The sequence below is a fragment of the Falco cherrug genome, chromosome 9 (assembly GCF_023634085.1).
Source record: "Falco cherrug isolate bFalChe1 chromosome 9, bFalChe1.pri, whole genome shotgun sequence".
NCBI lineage: Eukaryota > Metazoa > Chordata > Aves > Falconiformes > Falconidae > Falco > Falco cherrug.
The window spans coordinates 28096392-28115595 of NC_073705.1; the positions used below are offsets into that span (position 1 = coordinate 28096392).

At 41.0% G+C, this 19204-nt stretch overlaps 1 protein-coding gene across 8 annotated transcripts in view; it reads left to right on the top strand.

The window, feature by feature from the left end:
* The first annotated feature begins 2531 nt into the window (after positions 1-2531).
* BTRC (beta-transducin repeat containing E3 ubiquitin protein ligase) overlaps positions 2532-19204 on the top strand; it is a 119852-nt gene continuing 103179 nt past the window's right edge. For 2 of the 8 annotated variants that reach the window (XM_055720127.1, XM_055720134.1), the window contains exon 1: positions 2534-2709. In XM_055720127.1, the coding sequence (XP_055576102.1) occupies positions 2662-2709 (48 nt within the window). In that variant the 5' untranslated portion in view covers positions 2534-2661. Of the gene's footprint in view, positions 2710-18937; positions 19007-19204 lie in introns of all 8 variants that reach the window. The other 6 variants (XM_055720132.1, XM_055720133.1, XM_055720128.1 and 3 more) reach the window with 5 other exon arrangements.

The window sequence follows — 19204 nt, forward strand, 5'->3', positions numbered from 1 at the left end:
CTCCTCCTCTGGGATGCAGTGGACATCTGTGTACATTGTACATTGGTACAAGCTGGTGAGTGTAGAGCTGGCCATCCCGCTGCAGCAAGCATCTTGTGGCCGGAAGAGACCATAAGGCTGAGCTGCAGATGCAGGCATCCAGGAGAGGTTCACATGGTTACCTCCATGCTCATGCTGCCAGGCCAAGTGCTGCCTCTCTGAGTCCTGTCTGTGCTGTGGTGGAAACTCTTGCCCTGCCCCTCTGCAGTTGTTCTGCATTGTGGGGTCCCAATGGCAGTATAGCAGAATAACTCAGCCATTCTCTTCCTCCACCAAGGTTAAGTCCAGCACCTAAACACTCATTAGCTTTTGCTCCACTTTGTTCATTCTTTTTATGACCCAGAGACGTTAATCCCCGGTAAAGTTACAGTCCAGACACATCAATCAGCCTAGAGGGCTTTGGGACAGTGGCGTCTAGTACTGAAGCATTACACTTTTCAATTTTCCTACAATTAGGGCAGCATCAGGTATTATTGACAAATAAACCATGCAATCAAGGCCTTGAGCCTGTCACGCTGCTAGGAAGAGGATCCATTTACATCCCAGCCAACTGCAGGATGCCCAGAGGGAAGAGACGCATGAAGAGCCATACCTCAAGTGCCAGTACCCCCTGGTTGCCTGCAGTACTGTTACAGGAGCCATCCCTTTGTAATTATAGGACTCCCTCATTATAATTACTGTTATTTATATAATTGTAGTAAGTGTTTTCAGTACTGTCAGCTGTCTGGAAAATGCCCAGCCCTATTACAGCCAAGCATTTCAGGCGTTTCAGTGCTACGAGTCTGGCCTTAAAGTATGATGACCAAGAGCATGGCTGGGCCAGTCCAAGGGTAGCAGGCCATGTCCTGGTGACCTGAAAGCTTTCTTTGGAAGATTTCTACGCTTTGGGATTGTAGAGGGATGACATAAGTTTATCCCTGCCTCCCTGTCTCAAGCTACTGCTCTGGGAGCATAGCTCATCCCATAGTGTCACACCCTCCATGGGCTGACATTCCGTGTCACCTCTGCTGGGTCATTGGCTGGAAGAGACACTCCTGGCACTGGGTCACAAGGCACCACCTGGGTCATCATATGTCTCTGCTGGGCATATTCTCTGCATTGCTTTCTCTCTGATTATCTTGTTTAGAAATCTGGAGGAGATGGGGCATTTAGGGAAAATGAGGGAAGGGGCTGGAGCACAGGAGAAGCTGGTTTCATACCTGTAACTTGAAGCTTCACTTTACAGGTCAAACACAGGAACAAAAAGAATGGGTTTAAGCTGCATGTTGGCAAGCAAGTGCTGATGTTTGTGTCTGGCTCCTTTGCATCTAAGCAGGAAGAAATTCAGGGTACCTTGCTTAAGATGCAGAGTCAAATATGTAAATGCAGCAAGGAAAAGAATCTGAGTGCTTCACTGGATGACAAACTGCATGGGAATCAGTGTTGTGTTTGCTATGGAGAAAAGAAAAACTTACTGGGGTCTTATAATTAGCACTAAAGATGCAGGAGGTAACTCTTCTCTGTTGCTCCATGTGAGGTGGCTTCAGCTTTTGGGCACACTGTGAAAAATGTAGGAAAACTGGAGAGAGATTATACAATTTAACAAACCCAAGAGGATTAGAAGCGATGGCTGCCAAAGAGCGAGCTGGTCTGATCTGGTGTGCAACAGAGAAGATTAAAGAGGGATGGGGTGTTGGAGCAGGGTGATGTGGTAAATACCCTCCAGTCTGTGCAACTGCTATTAAGGGAAGCCTGGTCAATTTGTTTTTGTTGGCTGCTTGGTACAGCAAAGAGAACTTGGCCCGATTTTCACACAAATTGATTTAGAAACGTTATTAGAGGAAAGGCAGAGTGTAAGGGCACTGAAGCACCATGGAAGGCTGTTTATGTGACAGAACTGAGCAAATATCCCTTAAGAATTGTGTAAGTCTCCTTGATCCATCCCAGCGATGCAGGTTTCCTCGCCTCGTACCCCCTGCTGAGGAGCAGTGATGGCCCCTTTGGCCTGGCGTTCCCTCTGGACCAAAGGCTCCAGGTAACGTGGGGTACACCACCGAACGGCATCGACTTTACATGGCGTGCCGCTAACAAATGACTTCAAAACCGACCGTGTGCAAGCACGGTGTGCAGCTGGCACAGGACCCGGTGCAGCCAGGCCGTGGCGGGCGGCGTGGGCCTCGGGCGAAGCGCCCCGCCCGGGGAACCTGCCGCCGCTGCCACCCGTGAGGTGCCGTGCCTCGAGAGGCGGCCTCACACCGCGCCGGGGCAGCTCGGGGCGGCAAACAGCCCCTGCGGAGGGGGGCGCCCGCCGACCCTGCCCGCCGGTCGCACCGTCACCGCCCGCAGCACTACAGCTCCCGCCCGCCCCTCTCCCGCGCACGGCGCGTGCGCTCGCCCGCTCCCGGCGTGCCCCGGGCCCCAAGGCCTCCTGGGCCTCGTAGTCGCGGCGGCGGCAGCGGGCCCTCGCCGGCAGCGCGGCCGGGGACTCCATTTCCCGCGGGCCTGCGGGCGGCGCATGCGCGGTGCGGGCAGCGGGGCGAGGAGGGGGACGCGGGGCAGCGCAGGTTCCTGTCTGCGCTGGCTGCGGCCTGGCACTGAGAGGAGGGGCGGCCGCGGCCCCGGCCCCGGCCCCGGCGCAGGACTATGGACCCGGCCGAGGCCGTGCTGCAGGAGAAGGCCCTCAAGTTCATGGTGAGGGGCCGCGGCGGTTGGTGGCGGGGATGGGCACCTGTGCGTGTGTCTGTGCGTGTGTCTGTATGTGTCTGTGTGTGTGTGTGGAGGGGCAGCCGGGGGGAGGGGCGAGGGGTGAGGAGGGGCGGAGGAGGAGGAGGAGGGAGATGGGGCTGGGGGCGAGGGGCGGGGGGACCCAGGGGGAGGCCGGGCCCCTGAGGTGCGCTGGGCGGGCGGGGGAGGGTGCTGAGCAGGGCGCCAGAGGCGCCGTGGGGTGCGGGGAGGGGGCTGCATACAGGGAGCGGGACCCTCACATCCCTGGAAAAGTGTCGGGGGGGGGGGGGGGGCGGGCAGGTAGGGGGTAGGGGGCTGCAGGTGTCACCTGGGAGCAGAAGTTAAACTCGAGTGTGGCAGGAGCTGGCAGAGGGGCCCACTGGCACCGGGAGGGGTTGCGTGTGCAATTCCTGGGATTTTCTCTTTATTTATATGCCTTAGACTATCGTTCTGTACTGCATACCATCTCTCTGCAGTTTTATTTCGTTTTTCCTTCCATTCTGCCGTGAAAGCTGTAAATATTGACACTTAAATCTTTCACCTGCTGCTGCAGCAGCACATCACTGATAGTGAACGTGAGGAGCACTTCCACTGTTAGAGGTGTGCAGGTTGGCCTTTGGCGTGGAAAATGGCCCTGGGGATACTTGCATCCAAGATGCTCTTCAAAAGTGGGCAGTTTACTTAGGTTTGAGGCGTGATGCACTTAAACTGTAGTTTCTTTCTCTCTTTCTTCATTTGTTGATATTTCTAAGTGTTTTGGCCAGAAACATAAGATTTAGAAATGAAAACAAACTGTTGCCAACTGAATTGAATGTAAATATTGGGTGCCCAAAACTGTTCTTTCCCTAAGGATATAATTTAAATGACTGGCAATGCTTGCTAAAAGTTTGTTTTGGATTAGTGCTTACAGTGGTACAGAATTACATCTAAGCTCATCAAGAAGAAGCAATTCTATTAAACCTCCAGAACATATGCCCAAAATGAAATTGAGGAAACGCTAGTTGCAAATTTTAATTTTTAATGGAGGTTTGAAACACTTGTTTGGCTTCTGTTTTTTAATCTTGTAGGACTTGTTCCTCTTGAGGCTTTTTGACCCTTTTGCTAGTAGTCTCCAAGTTTGTCAGATTTATAGAGTCTCAGCTCAGTGAAGTGGGAAAATGCTATGGATACCTAAATAGGCAGGGTAGCAATTAGTAATCATAAACTCTTTGGTGTGTGATTGGCCAGTGCGGTGTCCCAGATCCTGTTGCACTTGTGTTTGGCCAAGCTTGGTAATTACAACCTGCCTCTGGATAGTGAGTTTCATATCCTGCAAAGTTTCTGCTGAAACACTTTTGTCTTCTGACAAACAGCATTGTGAACATGCTACGCTGACTTCTCATATGCTGCTTTTTTTGCCCCCTGTGCTAAGATTCCCATCCAATGGGTTAGTCCAGACGTTTGAGATCTTCAATGAGGTTGGGCCTGGGACCTGAGGGAATCCCTGTCCATCTCGCAGCTGGCTGTGTTCTACTTGAACAATAAAGCTCCCTGACACTAGGGAGAGACCTAAGCATGAGAGAGCTGCTCTCACAGGAGATGGATCTGTCAAGAGCACCAGATAAAGGGAGGCATTATCAAGGTCAGGCTGCACTGAGAACTAAAAGCTAAACCAAGTTCCTCAATGTTTTATTAAAATGCCTCTTGTATGCAAAATCCTTTTCAAAAATGCAGTGGAAAGACGTGGCTTCCCTCTGTCCGCTCTGAACTCTTTAGGGTATTTTTGCTCACAGGTTGAGAGGGGAGTGAGAAAAACTTTTGTTTAACACATCTCAGGCTTTTGCTTTAGCTCATGTCTGTCTATAACATGGCTCTTACTTTAATTATGCTGATGAGGTAAAGTTTTTATCAGATTTGGTGGGGTCTTTTGGTGTTTGTGAAGGTGTGGCACAGGTAGGTTGTTTTGATACCTGAGGTATCAGTTGCAAGTATCAGCTTGGCTCTGCTAGGAAGCATCTTGTTGTTTCTACCTTTTAGCATTCAGAAAGTGCTTAGGTACTGCAGTAATGGCACTGGTACAATTATCTACATGGAAGTAGTAGATCAGCTCGTGCATCCTCTCAACTAATGCTGAATCATTCATAGTGTATTATGTTGTTCATCTGAGTGTGTGATGTGCTTCATTCCTTATTAAGTGGCTCACAGTTTGGGTTGAGGTGGGCTCTGCTATTAATTATTGATTTTCCCTGAGAGGTTCCTGAGTGTCATAATAGGTAAATACTCAAATATCTTTTGGAGGCATGAGACCTATTATCTCTCTAGCTTTTGATAGTTTTGGTTTTGATATGGGTTTGTGATAGGTTTCATTTAATGTGGAAAAGCAGCCCTGTTGGTGGTAGTATTTTTGTGCTTCTCTAGAAAATCATGCTTTTTCCACTTAAAAATGTCAGTATCTAGTTTTTGGCATTGACTTTGAGCAGCTGTCTTGAGTCACAAGGTATCAGGCAAGATGGACAAGGAGATTTGGTTTTTATTTTAATGTCTAATAGAAAATCATCATGTGAAGACTTCATCCAAAGCTAATACTACGAATTATTTTGCTTTAAAGTATCTATATTGATGCTTTGAAAGACAAACTGGATTCTGTTTGTTTTTCCTGTGTGCTCATGTCTGTGCAACTTTTTGATGGGAGTAAAAGAAGGCCGCTGTCTTACTGACTGGTATTGGCTTGATTACTTGCCAATAAAACATAAAATAAAATAAATAAATAAATAAAAGTATTACATTTAGCTAGTATCTGCTATGAGTTTCCTAGTTATCTGTGGTCAGCTACGGTATGTATAACCCGGTACTTTAAGTAATTTATTTAACTTCATTTGCCTACTCAATTTACCTCTACATTTTAAGAAGGCCTAATTTCTGATATTTAATTGCTATGTATTAGCATTATGCAGTACCAAGCAACTGCTTACCAGGGAAGACTGTTTTTGCTGGTGAGTGAGTGTTTTCTATTGTGTATTCCACATGTCATCCTTCGGAGTTTCTTTGTGAATGAAAGCCAGTTTACAGATTTAAAATATGGTCTTGTAAATGACATAGTCCAGTGTTCTGCAGTCACACCAAGGGTTTTACCAGAGTGGAATCTGTCTCAGTTCACGTCAGCCCCTTTTCATGCTTCTACAGTACTACAGATAAAACTACGCTCTTCATGAAGCATAGTGTGCAAGAGACTGATGCATAAGCTAAAAGGAGAGGTGAATGTGCCCATTAGCTTAAAAAAAACCACCACCACAAAACCCACTCCCAAAACCTTTTGCTTTAGAGAACTCTGGTTTTATGCCTTCAAGAATATGGGATTTCTGTTGTCATAACCATTTACAGAAGTACTAGAATTGAGGTGCTCAATAAGTAACTTTCATATTTGAATAAAGTGTTTAAAACTGTAGATACAGTATTTAAAGTATGAGTGCGATAGGCTCAACTGAGACTTTGATTAAATGTCATATAAACTACATATGCCTGCATAGAATAGTAGATATTTTTTCAAAGTAGCTTCAAATGGTTCTGTTAAGTATACGAATGTTCTGATGATTATCTTTTTAATTAAAATGAGAAATCTTTGTTTAAAGTGGCATTCTTTTTTACGGCCTGTTACAGTCTCTGTAACAATCATTTCTTAAGTCTGAACGTTTTTAATTCCAGGAATCCATTTATATAAAACTATGTTTAGACTTAATTAAGGAACGATTCTTACAAAGCTTGTAAATAGCCAGGAAAAAAGGGACAGAAAATAAAACTGACATTCACACTTAACAGAATGATTGTTACAAGGTATGTAATATGCTATAAAAATACAATAAAGCCCTTTTTATAAGAGTTCATATTTTTTGTTCCTCATTTTGAAAGGTATTTAAGAAAAATATCAAAGCTCTGTGAAGCAACATCTGTTTTCTTGAATGGACTAGTGACAACTTCAGTTGTGTTTAATTAGCAGTGCTTGGAGCTGTACCTGACCAGTTTGGGATCCTGTCTAGCATGGTTTGGGAGGCAATAGCTTGGTAGTTAATGAAGTTTTACTTTCTCAGTTTTTCTGAATGAATCAATTTGTAGTACTTAATTTCCTGGCTTGTGAATAGGAAGATGTTGATACTAGCGTTTCTCATGAGTGTGTTTTTTCCATGTCATCTCCAAATTATCATTTATCCTTTTCTTTCTGGGTGCCATGATTCTAGTAGGTCCTAATGGCCTTCCAGATTCATAGCAGAAACAAAACCTTCTGATTGTCTTTTAAGACAACCATCTGTGGATGTTTTTGGGGTTTTTTTCTTTGTTTCTGTGAGAGAAAACCCTGAAGTTCCTTAATTTTTATATTCTCATGTTTGTAGGAGCTTCCATATAACTGGTAGGTAATATAGTAAGGAATAGTCAGTGTAATTTGAAGCTGAATGGTAATAGACTTGCAATCTTTTCTTTTCCCCACCGCCTTCTCTGTGTGTGTAACAGATGGACAAAGGCTTATACTTTAAAAGAGGTTCTGTTTGCAGTGAACCTGTATGATTTATGGTGTCAGTAGGACTGGGATTTTTGAGACCTAGGACTTGTTAGCTATTGTTCTCAAAGCAGATTTTCAGAATCTTACAGTCTTCCTAATAACATATCTGTGTTGTGGTCATTGTGGCAGAGAATCTTGGGTATCCAAAGCAAGGGTGGCATGAAAGCAATGCTAACAATTTTGTAAAGTGGCTGGGATACCAGCGAGTTGCCTCCTAAATGCGGGGTTCCAAATCCTGCTTGAACATTAAACAAATGCTTAGTAATTTTTTCCAATAGGACTGAAATAACATCCTCTTAGTTTCAGGATTTGTTGGGACTACTATTTTGTAAAGAAAATGTTGATTTATTTTCTTCTATCCCAAACTTTGTGCTGTAGCTTTTTCTGCACTTGGTGCAGGCCTTTGGTACTTCAGTAACTTCACCCTTACTTCTCTGGTAATGTTTCATTTCAGCCACTTTGCTCCATTAAATATATGCAATTAGAAAAGCAAATGGCAAATTTGCTATCGCATCACTGAAGTATTTAGTTTCATAGACTTAAAAAGCAGAATTTGTTGCACTGTGCTCTCCGCACTGTAATATATACCATAAACATCAGAGAGAATAGGCTGACCTTAATATTTGCTTTCCAGACTAAATCGCCGCCTTGCAGCAGTTATTTCCCACTGAATAAAAAGTTTAATTTCACGCCCTGATTAGTGCTAGTATGTGCAGGTGGATATTTATTTTATGCAGCTAAACTAATCTGCCTTGGCAAATTATTTGCCAGTCAGCAGAGCTATAATTCCTCATGAGTATTTGGTACTAAATTATCATTCTCATTAGTGAGATAAAGCAGACTGTTCTAACCACAAAGTTTGGTTAGGCAAAGGGTTTTCTAAATAATCCTTGGAAGATACAAGACATGCACAGTGGCCTCAACATTCTCAATATTCTGTAGTGGATTGTGATACAGAAAGAGCTAATGAAGATTTCAGAGGAAGAAAACAAAATTATTCTGTAGATGTGTATTATCTCTAGAGGTAAGGTAGGAATGTACAGTGTTCAGAGAATGCCTCTTTTAAGAGGTACCTAATGAAGAAAAAATGAAATGGTGTTCTTTGGAGTATTTCCAATTGGCCAACCAAGCTCTGATCTCTGGGCAGTAAATGAGATAAAAATACGAAGTTACATTGTTGTCTTGTTTATTTTCAATGTTAGCAGCTACTGAGGTAGTGGAAAGAATGACTTGAGACTAGAAGTTAAGTGGCAGAGGAAAGTTCGTGGTCTGGGCTCGTTCAAAATTCACTTCCTGCTCTAAAAACAATTGAAGTGGGGATCAGAAGGTATTTCCTGATGTACAAATGTTGACTGGATACACTTGTCAAGTGAATATGTTCATCCACTGGTTTGTTTTCTTTGGGTTTTACTGTGCTGGTAGTTTTTGTATCATAAAATTTGTTAATGAAAAATACTTGTTTTCTATGACAAGGAGAGTCATTTCATTCCATACCTGGAAATTATGAATTTTTATTAAGAATTGAGTGGAGGGATTCCACTGATTTTTTTTTTTTTTTTCCTTTATAGATACATTTCTTGTCATACTCATTTTCTCAGTGATTGCTGCAGCAGTATTTAGGGTATAAATGATCAGATCACATGTAAGACCAGCAAAATCAGCAAGCCTAGCAGCTTGATTTTGTTGTATAAAAAAATTTCATGTTAAATTCAACAATGCAGGTGAAATAAGCTGTTTTTTCACATCCTTGTTTGCTTACATTGTGCTGTCTCTAGCCTCCATGTGAGCTGGTGAGATTTGTGTAATATTTAACCATTCTCAGTGGCAAACTTAACTAGTGTTTCTAATACTCAGTATTTTCTTCAGCCTTCCTCATTTCCTCCTTCCTACAATTCAGGAGATGCTCAACAAGGCGTATTATTATATATATTTTAAGTGATTTTGCACAGAAGGGCTGAATGCAGTGTGTGTGTGGCTGTGGAAACTGAAAATGAGTTGTAGCCTCGCAGAGTCTGTTGGCTGCAGCTAAATAGTAAGTGATCAAAACACAGTTAATAAGCAATCAAACATGAAGCTGTTTTCTTGACAGGATGCTGATTAGTGTTGCGAAAAAGTTCTTGCTCCTACAGAAACTGTTGAAAATAAACATCTTAGGAGTTGCATTAAATGTCCTGCTTATTAAACAACAATGTTTCTAATGTCTCTTTATTTGAGGTCTTGAGGAACTCTGGTGTTGGATAAATATTACACCTGCTTTGCAGGAAGAGAAAGCTGAAGCTCAGAAATTTGCCTGGGGTCATGGACTGGGTACTTTTTGGTCTGGGGTTGTCTGGTACACTGATAATAGAAGAACAGGTTTCTTTTTACTCTCTTCTATTAGCTAACCTTTTGCTTCTGACCATGTTTTGGTTAATTTTACAATTGGCTAGCCACCTGTTAAGATAACACATTTTATCATTAAACAAAATTAATTTTAAAAATGGCTTGAAACTGTCTTATTTTAATGGGATCTGAATATTCTTATTTTTAATCTGCCTCATGAGGCTTGTCTTTCTTCTGGGAAGTACATTGTTACATCATTAAAATATCATCCCCTACTGAGAGAGAAATCGGTCCCATTCACTAAATGGCGGTGCTGAAACAATGACAAGTATTTCTAAAAACTGCATTAAAATTCATTTTTTCTTTTTCATCTGCAAGTTTGGTGGTTCCATTAACCAATGGGTGCTCAGACAGCTATTAGCTGTGATGGCAGAAGGTTTGAGAAGCAGCAATGAAGACTTTCACTTTTAAATTCTTTCACTTACTAAAGTGATTGCTTGGAAACAAATGATTGATCATAATTTTGCACTCTCTAGCTGCTTCTAGTCTTCGTCTGTCTTAAGAACTGAGAAATATCTGATTTAATTTTCCCTCCCCCCACTGCTGAAATGGGGTCTGTGCATCATCATGATGAGAGCAGCAGGAAGGAGAGAATGAGGGAGAATGGGAAAGCTTGGCAAGGGGTCTTGGCAGTTGTCTTGAGGGAAGGACAGAAGTGTTTGCAGTCTGTGAGCAGGAGCCATGCAACTTCTGGGCAGAATCCACCGGAGTAACCAGTTTGGACTAGCAGAAGCAAAGAGCCTTAGTGCTGGTTTAATTTCCTTCATCCCATGATAAGAAGGGAAAAGTTGCAGGGACTTACTATGATCGAATTAAGAAGTTTGTAAGTGCAGTCGTATGTTAGCTGAACAGTAATAATTGTACTTCCAGCTATAGTCTAGATGGCCCATCTTTAGAAGCACCTGGAGCAAAATAGATCTGAAGAAGATTGTAGAAAGGGAGAGATACCAGCCAGCGAAGAACTCTGGTGTCATTTTTCCATAAGCTGGCTTTGTGCCTACATGTGGATTCTCCCAGTTTGTTTTGAGGAGTCCTCTCTTGATGTTTCCAGCTAAGGACACAGTTATTCTTGCAGATTGTAAGGTATTATTTCAAATATAGGAGGATGGAGGACAAAGGTGATGGCTGTCTTTGCTCGGATACAAAGCAGGGCTAGACTGTAGTCTGACTAGAAAAGAGAATCATAACATTTCCAGGCTTGCCCATACAGCAACCAAAACAGTCTCTAGTTGTTTCGGAGAAGAATAGTCTAGCATGGAAGTCCATCATGCAATATAGTCACTCTCCCTCTCTACACACATCGTTTGTAATTTATTGTGAGTGATGCAGAATGGAGCAGTGTTTATGTGGGAGTTGCTTTTAGTTTATGGATATTTGGCCTCAAATTCTGTCTGTTAGGAAGATACTGGCAATTCTCCAGAAGGGTTGTTCATTGGGTCTGCTCAATGCCCTTCTGTTTTATATGCCAAACTCTCAATGGGATTGAAAAATGCAGCCAGCTGTCATTCATCTGGAAATTGGAACAATGGAAAGTGGGTGTAGTCTCAAGAAACGATGGATCAATCTTGTTTTAGAGGATAGGTCTTGGAAGCATCTCAGCAGTTTTCTGATGAAAGCCAAACAACATTAACATCCTCTTCAAATATGACGGAAGGTGTTTTCTGTTTCTAATACATTCAAAAGAACAAAACTCTACATTCCCTGTTTATTTTCTTTTTGTAACTTTTTTCATATTTTTTTCTTCTTTTGACTGGGATGACTCCAGTGAAGTGTGTTGCTCTTGTACTTTGTCACAGCTGTTGTTTCCAAGCAACCATAGATGTCCTGAAAGTTTTGTTGTGTTGCTTTTTTTTGTTTTTTAAACTGGCAAGAAGATGTATATTTGTATCTCACTGACGTTAAAATAAGACTTTATGCAGAGGCAGAACAATACAGGGCCCATCAGTGAGAGAAAAAATCTCTGCACAGGATTGGAACAGGTCTTGTGGAGCAAAGGTTCAAGTCTGGTATTGGCCGACGGTGTACTCTCTAGTCCCCTTTGCAAGCTACTCAAAGCAGTTCTTGAGTGGAATTTTCTTTGCTATGCCGTTGTGGAACTATTCAAAATGTGACTACTTTGAAAGCTAGAATCCTCATTCTTGTTTTCCAGCTTAACTTCATTCATGGCTAATTCATTCTCATCTGTTCTTGTGCCAATATTGTCCTTGAGCTGAAACAGCTCTTCTTGCTCCCCTGTGTTCATTTGCATGTATTTGTGGAAAATAATCACATCCTCCTCTGAGCTGGATCTGGTCAAGCTAAACCAGCATTATTTTTTTTTCTTTGTGTCATAAGACATTTCCTATAACTTTTGATCATCTTAGCATACCTCTTTAAACAGCTGTAGGATTTGGCTAATCTCTCTGGAACATGAATGACCAGATCTAGACAGAATGTTTCAGGAAAAGTTTTACTGGTTCCTTGTATAAAAGAAGTAATCCTGATTTCGCTCTTCTGGGAATTTTTCACTTTATACAGTGTCCTATAGTAGTATTTGCCATCTTCATGGCTGTATTCTATTGGTGAACCATCATTATCTAATGAGTAACATATCCCGGAGCATTTTCCCCTCTTCTCAGTTACTGAGTCCCTAGTTTATGATGGAAGTAATGTTACTTTTTAATTTGTGTACATCTTGTGTTGGTTCTGTTACCCAGATCTTCAAGATGCTGTGTCCTGTGTATTTGTGATGTCTCTTAACTTTGTCTTCAGCCAATTTCATTAGCACGTTGGCAATTCCAGGTTTTTTTAGCCATTAGTGAGAATATTTTATCATTAATTTCAAGATTAATAATGAATTTCAACAAGGATCAATCTCTGTACAGCTTGATGATTCCTTTTTCAGAATAACCTGTGATCCTCTACCCTTTTTAGTTTCTTATCCTCCTTACACTCTGGTATTAATCCTAATCCTCTCCATTTTAACTAGTAACTTCCTACATGACATCTTTCAAATGCTTAACTACTTCTAATTTGTCTGGACTTCAGTGATCTTCTTAAAGAAGAAGATTGGGTTAGTCTAGCACTAATTCTAATTTGTTCTAAATTGGGAGTAGATTTACTTGCGTCTCCCATGGTGATTGCTTCATTTTGGCAATAGTTACCGGTACGCAGTCTCAGTAGATTATCTTTCTTGGGAGGCAGGACATACTGTTTGTCTGTTTGTGTTTTGGTGTTTTAGCTTTTTAAGGGTTGGTCAGTCACTTCTGCAACATTTTAGACTTGTTCTGGTTAGTCGTCTTATAGATAGTTGTTCTGCATGGGGATGCTACCGGAGGCTGCCCATTAGGTGTCTTCAGCTACTTCTGTTGCCCCGGTTCATTCTTGTATCCCAGTCCTACAAGACAACAGGCTTCTTTGTGTTTTAAGGAGGAGTTTCCTCTGGTTAAGCCAAGCAAAGGAACATTTACATCTTGTGCCAGTCCCAAAGAGTTGAGAACTGTCGTAGAGCTGAGCTTGGTACAGGGCGTTTAGATCAGGAAGGGAGATTTAACATATTCCTCTTACAAATCTGTCAGCTTCATTTGTGAACTGCAGATTTCCTTCCAGGATAGCTGGGCACAGACCTGTAACCTGTCTCTTCTGCATGCCTTTTTTGTCCACTACCTAAAATTCAGCAGGGGCAATCAGAAAAGTGAAAGTTAGTCCTGTATGTTCCTCTGCTGATTATGGAGATCATAGTTTTCCAGACTTCTTGATTTTGTTCACCTTGGCTGTATTTTTTCTTCAAGTATAGAAAATTCTCTACCTGATGATCTAAATCTCAGTAAAAAAAAATCAGAATCCAGGTGAGCTTTCTGACTTTTCCATGGACTTAAAAAAAGAAACGTTTTATTGATCTGGAGACAAGCTTCCAGCTTTTGTTTTATACATAACACTTGCACTGTGAATGCCAGTGTTCTTGTTGGATGCTTACCTGGCACAAGTTCAGATGGTAGAGGGAGAGAGAAATGTAGCTTCTCTTCACCACAGAGCTTGCAGTCTTGAAGGAGGCTGAATATAGGACTTGAATTTCAGACTTAAAATCAGCCATGCTTTTACTTATGGGCATGAAGAGGATCTCTTTACATTGCTATATAGAAAGCGTGTTTGCAGAACTTGCTGTTACTTTGTCCAAAGATTAATGGAGTGCTGTCACAGGTTTCCATTTGGGTTTGAATACTGTAGTTTAGTACTCTTGTGAGCCCTTAAGAAGCTATCCAGGTGTTTCATGTTACACAGGTAGTTTTCCTGGTATCTGCTGCTGTTGAAGGATGTAAAAACTTGTATCTTTTTATCTGTCAAGGAATATAAATAGACATTCTCCAGCCTGAGTTGGTTTAGAGCTGATCTCTGTTGACACACTCTGAACAGATTCACTAAGAACTGGGGTAGCCATGTTCACCGTGTGTGGTGAACTCATTAAGTTTGCAGACAGTCGGAGCCTACTGTTTGACGGTGCTGTGTCCTTCTGATGGAGTTTGTATCAAACTGAGATCCGAGTCACCTGACAGTGTTTGTTTGTTCCTTCTACAAAATATCACAAAGGGCACACTTAAATATTGGCAGCTTACTGTTTTAGAATCAGAGATACCATGGTTTTCTCTAGTAATAATGAATGATTTTGAAATCCTGTCTTTGGTTTTGTTGAGAGTCCACAGATCTAAGTGTGCCGTATTTTGAATACTGCTTTGGGCAGTGGAGTAAGGTATCTGTTTGGGCCGTGAAGTTGTGTATTTTGTAGTAGGAATTCAATTTATTGCTGTAATGCATACAAACTCTTTAACGAGTTCTAGGCCACAGGGGATATTTTCTTTTGCTGTGAAGTCATCTCAACTGGACAATCTTCAGTGCAACTGGCCATGCCCTCTCACGTCAGTGACTGACAGATTTAATTCTGTCTTTGTAGCCGAGTGCCTGTTAGTTAATGGAGTCGTGAATATTGTTACTCAGAGGCAACCTTCAGAGTATTAAAATGCATTATTCCTGTTCGTCACTTGATATTTATCAAACAGGGTGTTATATCTAATGAATGCAATGTTATCGTCAAATAAATACTGTGTGTAGATCATAACTTAAAAGGAATGAAAATATAAGTAGCTTCACTGTTGCTTTGCAGTGACAGAGAGAGATGGGTTTAGCTTGCCTGTTTAAATCGTATGTGATGGAAACAGAGAGTGAATGTCCTCTCTGAGGGAAAAGGAAGCATTATGGGTTATATGATCAGATTCATAAGATCCTTAGTACATATATATTTCATAGAGGTCTCCCCCCCCTTTTTTTTTCCTACATGGAAGTAGATGAAATGGAGAAGCAGCAGTACTGCCTTGCAAGTACTGTAGTAGATTTCCTTTTATAGTTATCATTCTTAACTTATTTATCTTTTCTTATGGAAGTGAAGATGCAGATATTTAAGAACCCTTCTTGCACAAAAAAGCCCAATTTCCGCTCAGTACTTAATTAGCACTTGTTTATGACACGGCATCTGATTTGATTTTCAAAACAAATTGCACAGTAAAGAGGCTGATATTTAAACTGTATAGTAACCACAGCTCCAGCTGTGACTCAAATATTGTAAGCCTTCAGGGGTTGTGTTTAGGCTTAGAAAATAGGAACTCAGGCCTGTAATTAAATGTCCTCTAAAAATCAGCCTTTGTAGGAAAGGGAAGAGGGTACCACTGAATTTTAAATTACTGACTTGTTCTCAGAAATCATTCTGTTGTTCTGGGCCTTGCTAGGGACTGCAGAAATCAAATGGATAAAAAATGGAAGAGTAGATTACTAAAGGAAACAAAGTCAGGAGTTGCAGAAAAAAAGATGAGCAAAGCAAGCTATTCAGGCTCACAGGTTTATAGGCAATTGCAATATATATAATAATTTTAGTATGTGGGTAGTATATAGATGACAAGTTCTGTGGCCACCAAAAAGACTAAAGAGAAAGTAGGCATTCATTTCACACAGAGTAAAATTGCATTTCAGAATAGTAAGTTGCTGATGGTTGTGGAATAAACCATCTGCAGTGGTGGAAGGCTCATTTTTAAAGTCAGTCATCAATAATAAATGTGAATGTCTTGGAAAAGAAAGTACAAATTAGTCACTCACCTAGATAAAAATGTGAAATATTCACAAAATAGCATGATAGAAATTAGCAGTTAGAGTGCTTCCAGAGTCACTTTTTGAGGAAACCAAACTCTGTTGTGGCTACTGAATTAGAAAATAAAATTACCCTAGCAGCCTGACTTCTAGTCCTGGTAAATGCTGCGGGAGATGCTAAGAGAAAATACTGTGCTTATGAATGATATTGAACCATGAGCATAAACGGCGTGTGCTCATGAAGATACAAAAATGAGTGCATCTTGCTGGGCAATTAATTGTATTGTTGATAGAATTGCCTTGAATAGATCATAATTGTGGAAGATTTTAGTGTTGATTGATAAAATAGTACAGTTTTCGAACAAGGCAGTTCTGTGTCCCACATCTTTTAAAGGCTGGGGGAAAAGGGGCAATTTTATTTTATTTTTTAAACTCTCAAGCATATATGGGTTCCTCTTCTGTCATTCTGTAGTTGTCTGCTCTTATTTGGATACTGAAGTTGAGAATGTTTAAATCAGATATACTTATTTAAGTGCCTGTCTGGCTGAAGAATGCATTCCTAGGGGCCATTCACAATGTGCCTAGGAGAACCACAGAGCTTCAGAATTTAGGAGATCAGTTGTAAATGTTTAGCCAGTGGTGATTCTGTGAGATTGTAATTAAATTACGCTTTTCGATCAGTGTTTGTATTTCATGTGAATAGGGGCTGGTGCAAATATCCCACTTTAATGGCATAATCAAAAGTATGTGGGTAGTGACATACCTCATACCGGTATAATTTGCTTCTATATAGTTTATTTTCCTCTTAGATGAGGGTAGTAGGTTCATCAAATATAAAGGAGATGTACAAAGATTTTGCAAGTACAGCGTTGAGGGATGAGTGATGGGTCTTAGTTTCTCCTATTTGTATATTTAACTTGTCAGCCTTAAGAAATAGAATTTACAGTAGCTGCTAATCTGCTGAAAGTCCTGATTACTTTTATTGCTATTACTCGAGCAACTTTGTGTTGAAATCACAAAGAACTTGTGTTGGTAAGAGTTATTAAATAGAAATACAGTGTTATCTTTGATATTGGAGACACTTCTGCATGAGAGTAATCCTGTTGATGGCAATAGATCTGTTAATACATATCTGCAGGACCAGGGTCTCCAAATTAAATGGCTTAAATTCAAACTATTCTGGACCGATGGGCTTTACCGATGTTAAGGAGCCTGTCAGTCCTAAGAGAAAGCTTGAATGTTATCCTTGAATTTGTAGGTTAGGTGACAAACAAAGAAATGAAGTAATTTTTCACAATGTGGTGTGTGAACCTAGGTAAATTAAAGACCAGTATTTGGGGGGGCTCTACTTCTGTCACTGTGGTTTCAAAAGATCATTATTTTTGCTTGTTCATAAAGGCTTTCCCCGCCCCTGCATTGGCAGGTATACTGTGCTGTGCTACTTTGAAAAAGCAACTGTAGCACTTGAGCCGGAAGTAAAATGTGTGTTTCTGTAGTGTTCTTGCTAGATACATAGCACTTCATATAGTTTCTTCCATTTTCAAAGCATGTAGAAATGTCAGCAGTTCCTCTCAGCAAACCTGTGAGGTGGGTTAAATGAGTGTTGTCCTCATTTTACAGTGGTAGAGAGACTAACCACCCATGAAGTTAGTGCTGAAGTAAGGATTAGAGTCTAAGAGCATGATGCTTCTAGCTGTGTGAGAAGTCCCCTAAAACATAGTTTGTTAATGTATTAAGCATTGCAAGTCCAAACTCAGCAGGTGATTGCAGTAACCAGATATACTTGACTTTAATTAATCAGCACAATGGTGGTTATTAAATTTCATGTTTAACTGAGATTACTGGCTAGGACACAAGGGCGTAATCTTACTGCTGCTTTGCAGGAGGATTTAAACTTAAACTGGAAAGAAGCAAAAATAACTAATGTTCAATGTATATTGTAAAATCCTGTATGTGTACTTCTCTTTAAAGACAAGATTTTAGTTTGTTCTTGTTTTGATTTCAAATTCCAAGGCTGGACTACCTCCCCACGATAGATGTGGAGGTCTGGCATTCAGTGGTGAAACATTTTTCCTCTCCAACCAATTGTATTTTTAGCGTTGCAAGTACCAAGATGGACACAGTTTGTACAAACCAAACATTTTGTTGACACAAGAACAAGTGGGAATAAACTCACCTTGAATAGAGCCATTTTGAAAATTAGAAAGATTTTTCCAGCCTTCCAGAAGTAGCAGTAGGGGCACTTATCTACTAGTTTGGAAGGGAAGTACAGTGAATTAAGAAAGGGATTGTGAAGTAGTTTCTAGGAGCAAGAAAGATCTCTGGACTTGGTGTCTGCAAATGTCCAGTCTCGTCCTGTTGCTTAGATGTGATTTTGGTTTCTGAGTATCTTCTTTTTTTGGGAAGAGGGGGGAGTACAATTGGATCCACTTGATTGTGAAAATACCGTCAAACTGCAAATATATCGTGACAGGCAATGTTTCATTTCTTTGTTACGTTCTTTTTTCTAGCTGTAAGTTATGCTATATGTTTTGTGCTTCCAGAACAATTGGATGTCTTGCTCTTTCCTTAACCTGATAAATCATGAAAACAATAAATGAGGAGAATGTTATATTTGTTTTACCAGTTTGAGGCATAATTTATGGCTGTGTGTGCATATAGTTTCCTGTTACCCCTGTATTAAGGCTGCACCTCTTTGGGGATTTTCCTTAATTTTTTCGTGTTGTCCAATGTCTGGTCTGACCATGTTGAGGATGGTGGCAGTAAAAATACTCTCATAGCTTGACCACTGTTGTTTTGACACCATTTAGCTTTATGTAGTGGCAAAAGCATTAATGACCATTAGTCTTTGCTACTGCACCCACCACAGAGGCTGTGCTTATCCAAGTGCGTTTGTGTGGAAATTTTAAAGAAAAACCTATTTTTATATATATGTATATACAATGAGAAATGTGAAATGGTGGAAATTGTAAAAATGGTGGTGGCTGTATTAGAGAAGTGTTCTTGAAGCAGCTGATACCAGAGGAGTAAACAAGAACTAATGTGGGGACTAAACCTTCATATGTGGCTTAAAAAAAAATCTGCATCGTTTAAAATGCTCCAGAACTTAGATCTAGGTTAGCTAGGTCCCAGTGTAAAAGGAGGTCTCTCTTTATGTCTATTCTCTCCTAGCCCCGAATACACATGCCAAAAGATGGATTCCAACTTATATCTTCTGGATACCAAGCATGGCTAAAGCAGGTTGGACTGTATTATTGTTATTCATCTCATGTGAGGGACCGTGTTGGATACCTGTGCTTGTCTCATTAGTGAAGTACATAAATGAGGGTGTAATGAAGTTATGGTGCCATGTTAGCTGATACCCCTCATAGCCATCACTGTTTTGTGTTTATGCATGCTGTGTTTGTATAACATTATCTCACCAGTCTTATGAATGTG